We start from the raw sequence: 9130 nt of genomic DNA, 5'->3' as shown, positions 1-9130 counted from the left end.
CATTAATAGTGTGGAGTTGCTTACATAACTTGAGACAATGCTGAGACTGTTGCTATGCACGAGCACATGAGGTTGAGAACCCCAAGATTTGTGTTTGGGAATATTGTGGGGGGTTTGGATGGAGCAAAAGACATGTGATTGGTGCCATTGCCTATGGAGGTAAGCATTTTGTTCATATGCAGGCAAATCGCCATAGATAGCTTTGATTTGATGGAGAACACTAGGACCCAATGCCAGAGCTTATGGTGCAAAATGACACCCTCCAAAACCAAGGCACTCATGTGCCTACAATCGCATTGGAGTTGTATAATTTGGCTTGCAATTAAGAGTGGGGGACATAGCAAAGTGCAACGAGTGCCGCATTTTCGACTGGATGAAGAGGTGCACTGTTTGGCTAGATGCACTCAATGGGCAAGGGGGAATCAAGACAAAGGGAAAGGAGAAGCATGGATTGGAGGGGGAGATGCAGAAAGCACATGCAGATGCAAAACTAAAGGGGGGAGTACGAAGCTACAAATCCATAGGGAGGTTTGGCAACATATATGATATGTGGATGGAAGACTCCAATTTACTACGGTGTTGCTGACACACTTTTTTTTTTCTTTGGGTGAAATCACACACACACACACACACAAAGTATACACCAAACACACAAGTATTGACAGAGAAAAAACAACAACAACAAACAGATTCCAAAAAGCTCCATACGTCTCTGCTCTTTTTATGGCAAATGCCTTTCATTTTGATTGATGGGCAGTGCAAACAAAGCAAAAGAAAGCATAGCTTGTCTTGTGTGCAGCTAGCTATACACCACCTTGATGCATCTCCAACTTTGGACTCTACTACAATACAACAACAACAAATCTACAGCTTTCCTTGTGAGCTCATGACACATTATGCCACTTTTGTATTGGCTCTTTCTTTTATCTTGACAATCTTCTTAATTCTGCTTTGGAGGATTCAGAGATGTTAGTTATGACTATAATGATTGTTGCAATATTAGCAATTTCCTACATTTTTTGCTTAGTACCTTTGCTTAGCGAAAACATCGTGGACATAACACTTTTTGAATGTGTTGCAATATCAACAATCTCCTACATTGTTTGCTTAGTACCTTTGCTTAGCGTAAACATCATGGACATAACACTTTTTGAATGTGTTGCAATCTTAACAATTTCCTACATTTTTTCCTTAGTAGCGTAAACACAGTGGACATAACACTTTTTGAATGTGTCACTAAAATAAGTTTAATCATAAGATCTGTACAATAACAGCCATCCCTCCCTTGAGGAGAAGCTTTTAAAAATAAGTTTATGAATGACAAAGCCTAGTGGAGAGTGTCATTAATAGTGTGGAGTTGCTTACTTGACTTGAGACAATGCTGAGACTATTGCTATGCACAAGCACATGAGGTTGAGAACCCCAAGATTTGTGTTTGGGAATATTGTGGGGGGTTAGCATTTTGTTCATATGTAGGCAAATCTCCATAGATAGCTTTGGTTTGATAGAGAACACTAGGACCCAATGCCAGAGCGAGATGCCACCTTGTGTGCCTCTACTATCGCATTGGAGTTGTATCATTTGGCTTGTGGGGATATAGCAAAGTGCAACAAGTGTAGCATTTTTGGCTGGATGAAGAGGTGCATTGTTTGGCTAGATGCACTCAATGGGATCAAGACAAAGGGAAAGGAGAAGCATGGATTGGAGGGAGAGATGCAGAAAGCACATGCAGAGGCAAAACTTAAGGGGGGAGTACGAAGCTAAAAAGCCAGAGGGAGGTTTGGGAACATATATGATATATGGATGGAAGACTCCAATTTACTATGGGAACATATATGATATATGGATGGAAGACTCCAATTTACTATGGTGTTGCTGACACACACACACACATTTTTTTTAGGGGGGTGAAATGACACACACACACAGACACAAAAAGTATAGACCAAACACCAACAAACACCAAACACACAAGCATTGACACAGAAACAAGAAGAACAACAAACAGATTCCAAAAAGCTCTATACGTCTCTCGGCTCTTTTTATGGGGCAAATGCCTTTCATTTTGATTGATGGGCTTGCAAACAAAACAAAAGAAAGCATAGCTTGTCTTGTGTGCAGCTACTAGCTATACACAAGCTTGATTCATCTCCAACTTTGAACTCTACAACAACAAACTGCAGCTTTCCTTGTGCTGTGATGAGTTGCCATTTGCTCTATTGCTCCAACATTCTTCTTCTTATCAATTCGTTGACAAACCTTTCTTTTCTGTCAAAAGCTCGAACTCAGCCTCCTGCAGCTCCCCTTCATCCCGTGATCACAGCTTCGGCCGACCACCTCCATATCCATTCAGCTTCCTCCCTGCTCCCAAATTAAACATGCGACGCCTGCCCATCCATACGTCAATTCTTCTCTAGCTTTTCTGGCGTCGCCACCAAATCATGCAGCCTTTTGTTTGCCAACAGCAGGTGAGCGCCCTGTGATCCCAACCACCCCTCCCTTTGCACTCTCTTCTTCTTGTCCACGCTTCCCGCCGCACATCCCTTTGGTCATCAGAAGAAGAATGCCCAGAAAGTGGGTCGCCAGGGTCGCAATGTAGGCTACCGGATTGGATTTCGCTTAATCCTAGATAGAGCGCCTCGACTTTGTTTCTTACTCTCGTTCGGCGCAGGCAGCTGCACTGGTATTTCGTCGAACTCAGCCTTTTTAGCACCAGTAATTCTGTTCGCTGTGGGTCTTCTCTGGTCCGTTGTCAAAGGGCACACGTTGTAGATCTACTGGGGAAGCCTTAGATACAAACTCGCGTTGCATTTCGCTCCATAGCTTGAGGAGTGCTGCTTAGTATTTTACTAAATTATTGCGGTTTTCCATCCTGGCTTCCCCGGCGAATCCCCACATGTTCCCATGGCTGTGAGTTTCGACATCTGCCTTAGCAGCTAGCAGCAATGTCGTGCTGATTCCCATTTACGAACCAAGCGAAGATAATGATTTTGAGTTACGCTAACTGGCTAAGCGCAAGGTCTTTTCAGTCATTGATCGCGTTTCGTGCATGGATGACGTTTGAAAGGACACTCAACTTTGGTTTAGCGTAAGAGGCGTTGCCTAAGTGCTCGGCTGATTTTCTGTGCTCCCGCCGTCGAAAAGATTGGAACTCAGCCACGGGTTTGCTTGTATGTTTAAAGCAGGTGTCTCCTCAACGCAGCGAAGATTTCGACTCGTGTTCAATTTCAAGTAATGCGACCCGCTCGATAAATAGAAGGTGAATTACTAATGCTGCATAACGATCGATGTCGCTTCATGTACGTGCAATTCTCGGATTACTTGTATGCGAGTGCACGGCTCCAATCTTGATTTAACTGGGTTCTCTTATACCGAACAAACAGCTTTGTTCATAAACAATTTTGGAGACAACGAATGGCGTATCGCCCAGGTGCTAAGGCATCCCTGGTACATAAGTTCATGCAAGTTATGCCAAGTGCTGTTCAGGTTCGAATTCGACCTCTAACGTGCCCAATTATGGCTTTTTCTCTTATTGGTTCCCTCATGTGCATCTTTAGTGGACACTGGATGCCTTCGCTGTCCATTGGCTTGCATTGTCGTTCTGCGAAACATGGTTTTAACTTTAGTTTAATGACATTCTTGGCTGTGTTGAGAGAGAGAGAGAGAGAGAGAGAGAGAGAGAGAGATCAGATGGCTCAGATGGCCCTTTGACAGAAAGCCCATCATATTATGTATCTTCTTCCTCTTGTCAGGAAAAGCTCAGTGATAAAGAATCCTGTAATGGAGAATCTAATCAGCTAAAGTCTCATCGCTCGGAATTAGAGAACGATGTATGTCCTCCTTGCGCGACCTGCAAACTTCGTTTCCTTATCTTTTTTGTCCTTTTCAACGGCATTCTTTACACACGCAAAACACTGCCCATGATGTTTTCAATCTTCCTTTCCAGGTTTTTCAAACCACTTTATCTACTGTGACTCCTGTCCAAGCAGGTTTTCAGACTAGAGGAACGGCTGCAGCAGGAATTGGACTTACATTCAGCTTTAGAAAGTGCTATTGCATATACCAATGGAGCCTTTCCAGAATTCCCGAGCCATCTCCCAGTCTATGTATGGCTATTGGCTGCTGTTCAATTTTTGTGTTTGAATGCTTGAAAGCTTGTCACCAAATTTTATTACATGTGAGGCAATGCAATCATGACTAAAGGGCTTTTCTCACATGGGTGGCAGGCACAAGAGCTTCTTGCAGATATTGCCATCTTGGAAGTGGTAGTTTCAGACCTGGAGGAGCAGATGATAAGCTTGAAACTGCAAATACGATATGAACGGAAAGAATGGCACAAGTCTGCTCGCAGACAAAGGGAGGCACCTAGAGAAGCAAAGGGGACTTCGAAGAAAGAATCCACATCACCTGATTATTCAATAGGAGAAAAAGGGCAAACCTCCAACTCTTCTGAGAAAAGCTTGAGTTGGTCTCCAATCATAAGTCCCACAGTACAAGAAGCTGGCCTTCAGCATTCAAATACAACTCAGGAAGCTTCTCCCAGTGCTACTTGTGATGTCTGCCTTGACGACTCACCTGCTTCTGACAGCAGTCTGAGAGGGGACAGTGGAAATTTTCCAAAGCCTTCATCTGCACATGCTTCTGACTCAGATGAGTGCAGCAACATGGCATCCAGATCCTCTGTCTGTTCATGCAGACATAATGCTGAAAGTGGATGCCTGAAGTCTGGATCTGTAACCCCTGATAAGGTAGTTATTGCCATTCACTGTTATTCAAGCACAAGATGATGAAATAATTCAGCTTGTAAAGCGTTGTGATTTCCTTTGTAAGAAGTCAGTGACGTAGCAAGAAGAAAAGTACATAGTATCGCTTTCTTAACATCCAGCCTCTATTGCTCATGCAGAATGGCAGGTATGGGACCAAAATAAGCATACCAAAGGATAAGACAGATAGGAGTAAGGCTACTGATTCCAGTCTGCCCAGGACGGCCAGAGGAGAAACAGTCACTTGTTTGGTAATCTTATGTGTATATGCTATTATGCCAATAATTTTTCTTTCCTTGTACACATTTTTTCAAATTGTATATGCTATCAGAATATAATATGCATTACATTTGCACTGTATTAACCAGCAGGAAGCATCTCCCAGTGCTACTTGTAACGTCTGCCTTGACGACTCACCTGCTTCTGACAGCAGTCTGAGAGACGGTGGAAATTTTCCAAAGTCTTCATCTGCACATGCTTCTGACTCAGATGAGTGCAGCAGCATGCCAACCAAATCCTCTGTCTGTTCATTCAGAGAGAATGTTGAAATTGGATCCCCGAAGTCTGGATGTGTAACCCCTGATAAGGTTGTTATTGGCATTCACTCTCATGCAAGCACAAGAATCGCCATGAAGAACTTATCCTTGTTGAAGCTTGGAAATTGATGTCATTTCCTTTGTAAGAAGTCAGTAAGGTAGTAAGAAGAAAAATACAAAATATCCCTTTCTTAACATCATGCGTCTATTGCTTTTCTGCAGAATGGCAGGTATGAGGCCAAAATAAGCATGCCAAAGGATAAGACAGTTAGGGGTGAAGCTATTGACTCCAGTCTGCCCAGGAGGGTCAGAGGAGAAACAATCACTTGTTTGGTAATCTTATATGCATTAACCAATAATTTTTTTTCCCTTGTACATATTTTTTCATACCGTATACGCTATTATGCTGGATCAAAATACAACATGCATTAAATTTTCCTCAATATACGTATGGGAAACCCCTTGAAATATCTTTAAAATACCCCTAGCCATTAATAAGTATATGGTGCATGCCGAGTACCAAAATTATTATTATTTAGCACTCATATGATACATATGCAATGGGTAAGTGAAATCCCTACAGTAAAACAGCATGATGATTAAGGAATTGATTACCACCCCAACTAATGGAAATTATTCTTGCATATGGAGAGAGAGAGAGAGAGAGATCGTTAATTTGTCTTTATTCAACTTATCCGAGTCAAATTCAATGTCAAAGCATATCTTTCAGAAGGCGGCCCATAAAAAACTGCACCCTTCTGAGATGAAGTCTCTTTGGCGTCAACCGGGTCGGCTTTCTGAAGAGATGGTTTCTTGTATGTTAGGCATTTACTACCATTTGGCAGATCCTTCAGAAACTGCTTGCAGGCCTCTAGTTTCTGGAAATATCCCTTCTCCGAATTCACCTTTCGGACATGTGACCTCCTCCTCCTCCTCTGAGTCATCGTTGCTTTCATTTACACAAAGTCCACCTTTTCATCTTAGAAATAAAGAGGAGATCGGAACAGAAAGCAGCTTTGATCCATATATGACAAGGGAGAAGCTGCCTTGGGCACATATTGGCAGATATAATTCTGTTGTCGAAGTCTCATGGATGACTGTAGGCAAAGAACAACTCGACTATGCTGCAGATGCATTACGAATGTTCAGGTGAGACAGCATTGTGGGCTGCGGTTTTCCAAAATAACGGATTTACTGCAAGTTATTTCTCCTTAGATTGCACAATTGATGTAAGGAAGAGGGGGGGACGCAGTCAGGCATTATGCAACGATATGTATTTGGCTGATTTTCCTTCTCTTCAGTGCAGATCTCTCGTTGAGCAGCTTTCAAAGGTGGATGCTATTTCCATGAGGCATGAAGAAAAACTTGCATTCTGGATAAATGTTTACAATGCTCTCGTGATGCATGTATACTTCTTTTCTGACTTTAACTTACCTTTTCCCTATAGTCATATCTTCTCAAAATCAATAGTCCCTTATTCTTATTTTCTTCTTGTTCTTCCTCTTCAGAACAAATTCTTTGCAGATTGCTAATAATCCCCTACTGTGCTTAATGTACAGGCCTACTTAGCATATGGGGTTCCCAGAAACGACTTGAAGTTTTTTGCTTTGATGCAAAAGGTTTGTTTACTTTGGGCATGAATTTAAGAAGCTGGTAGGAGTCATGCTCATTCAACAGAATGGCTTTGAACCTTGACCCATGACACTGAACAGGCCGCCTACACAGTCGGAGGGCACTCCTTCAATGCTGTCACGATCGAGCATCTGCTATTAAGGGGCAAAGCACCAGCTTACAGGCCGCAAATTGTAAGGGTGGACGGTTTATGCTCCCATCTCATGATTTGATACAACTGCAGGATACGCGTCATATTTGATGAGGTTCATGTTCATCAATTGATGTGTTCATTTTGGGGGGGGGGGGGGTTGCAGGCTCTGCTGCTGGCTCTTCACAAGGTGAAGATACCCGAGGAAGCGAACAACTTTGCTATCAGTCGCCCCGAGCCATTGATTACATTTGCACTTAGCTGCGGGTCCTGCTCTTCCCCAGCGGTGAGTGTCTTCCGGGTGGTGGGTGGAGGGACGAGTGTGGATCCCGAGTTGACGCGGTGCCCAATTCTGTTCACGTAGGTAGAAGAATTGTGGTTGCTTGCTTTGGACTCTCTAGCTGATTCTGATTGACTGCAAAATTGCGAACAAATGTTGTCGTTATTGCCGGATGTCACGGGCGTCCTTGGAGGATTGTGCCCTGCGACCTATTGCGCCAGAGAATTCGCCTGCTTTTCCTTTGGCTTGCACATTCTACAAAATGTTCTTCTTGACAGTGTACGAGGCATGATGCGCTATTAGCTGTTGGCGAATGCGCCCCTTGCTTTCCCTATCCGCTTTCCCTGCTGGCTCTCTGTCTTACACGCCGCGGAATAATGAGAAGAAGTCGTCGCCAGCTGCTCTGCTCTTTCACAAATTGACACCACCTTCGAGGATTCAGAAGAATTTGTCGAATTCGTAGAGTACGCTTCGTCTGTTTCCCTGTGCTTCCCTGTCACCAAGCTTTAGCCGGAGCGTCCCCTCACGCCACATGGCGAGACGCTGACCTACTTCTGCCTGCAGGTGCGAATCTACACAGCAGAGAATGTGCACGCGGAATTGCAAGCAGCCTTGCAGGATTATGTTCGTGCCGCCGTCGGCATCACTGCTAAGGGAAAGCTGCTGGTGCCCAAGTTGCTGCACACGTTCGCCCGGGATGTGGTGGAGGAAGGCGCGATCTTGAAGTGGATATGCCAGTTCCTCCCTCCTTCGCAAGCAAGCATAATCCAAGATTGCTCACAGCAGCGGCAGCGTCGGTTCTTGAGCTCCAGGAACTTCGCTGTGGTGCCGTTCGATGCACGGTTCCGGTACTTGTTTCTGGTGGGCGAGAGCGACGCAAAACCTGCAGAGAATGGATTGATGAGGGGTGGCTAACAAAATGCGGTTGCCAATTGTATTATCTGCCCAAAATCTCCACCGAGATGTTGGGAGAGAATGAAAGCAAGCTTCGATTCGACACACCAACAGCAAATGAAAGCAAGCTTCGATTCGACACACCAACAGCAAATCCTCAGAATGATTGTTAGCAAATCTTTGAGCTCCCTGATGGAGCTCAACAGTTGTGGCAGTTGTAGCATAAACCGTAAAATAAGAGGCAGAGTGATCTTCGCTTGTAGATTGTTGAAGCAGAAATCTGTAAAATAAAAGGGAAGATTTGAGCTTCCCGGTCTAAGCACCTTGTATTCATACGTCATACACAAGAATTGTTGCCATTATCCAATTCGAAAAGCACTTGGACCTTGTAAGATTCTTGTACTATTTTCTCAACACATCACAAAAACTTGTACTATTTTCTCAACCTATCACAAAAGCTTGATTGTGAAGTTTTTCCCGAGAATCTGCAGATTTTTTGGCTAAAATATAACTGAATTGCCTACAATTTTTCAGGTGTAAAATTGAGAGAAAAATTTACCCGTGGAAATGTACATGTTGCAAGTTCATTGTACATAGTTTGCAAGTTTTCTATGAACAGGGCTTTGTAGAGCATGTGAGTCCTCTTCTTAGCACTACCTTCTATTCTTCTATTATTCTTCAATTCTATCTGTCACGGAGAGGATCCATGTGTCACCCGAAGGCTATGCGACTCATTTACAAAGACTCAATGAACAAAGACTCAAGAATACATTAGAGAAAAGAAGAAACGTGGACATCCATATCAAATAATTCTCTAGGCTCGAGATGGAGGAGAGCACAATCAGACGAGTTTAGTTCTTGAAGTTGTGGGAGAAGAGATTGAGAGAGTAAGCGA

At 43.5% G+C, this 9130-nt stretch overlaps 1 protein-coding gene across 5 annotated transcripts; it reads left to right on the top strand.

Annotated features, from left to right (window-relative positions):
• Positions 1-2172: 2172 nt before the first annotated feature.
• Positions 2173-8639, top strand: LOC147886034 (uncharacterized). 5 transcript variants are annotated; one of them, XR_015543484.1, is made up of 15 exons: positions 2173-2468; positions 3186-3259; positions 3384-3486; positions 3753-3830; positions 3990-4106; positions 4227-4748; positions 4904-5014; positions 5132-5350; positions 5522-5632; positions 6018-6448; positions 6606-6705; positions 6859-6918; positions 7012-7104; positions 7228-7805; positions 7906-8036. XR_015543484.1 is itself a non-coding variant. In XM_087396832.1 (15 exons), exons 1-15 carry the CDS (start codon positions 2442-2444, stop codon positions 8254-8256), a joined length of 2514 nt encoding a protein of 837 aa, XP_087252958.1. In that variant the 5' UTR covers positions 2173-2441; the 3' UTR covers positions 8257-8639. The 5 variants fall into 5 exon arrangements, 4 of the variants coding, with proteins under 4 accessions (XP_087252958.1, XP_087252959.1, XP_087252957.1 ...); XM_087396832.1 differs by having other exon boundaries at positions 5135-5350; positions 7228-7347; positions 7906-8639; XM_087396833.1 differs by having other exon boundaries at positions 6030-6448; positions 7228-7347; positions 7906-8639.
• The last annotated feature ends 491 nt before the right edge of the window (positions 8640-9130 follow it).

This window comes from Dipteris shenzhenensis, chromosome 25 (assembly GCF_047967505.1).
Source record: "Dipteris shenzhenensis isolate YYH24624 ecotype China chromosome 25, Dip_SZ_1.0, whole genome shotgun sequence".
Classification (NCBI taxonomy): domain Eukaryota; kingdom Viridiplantae; phylum Streptophyta; class Polypodiopsida; order Gleicheniales; family Dipteridaceae; genus Dipteris; species Dipteris shenzhenensis.
This window is presented reverse-complemented; position numbering and strand designations above follow the sequence as displayed.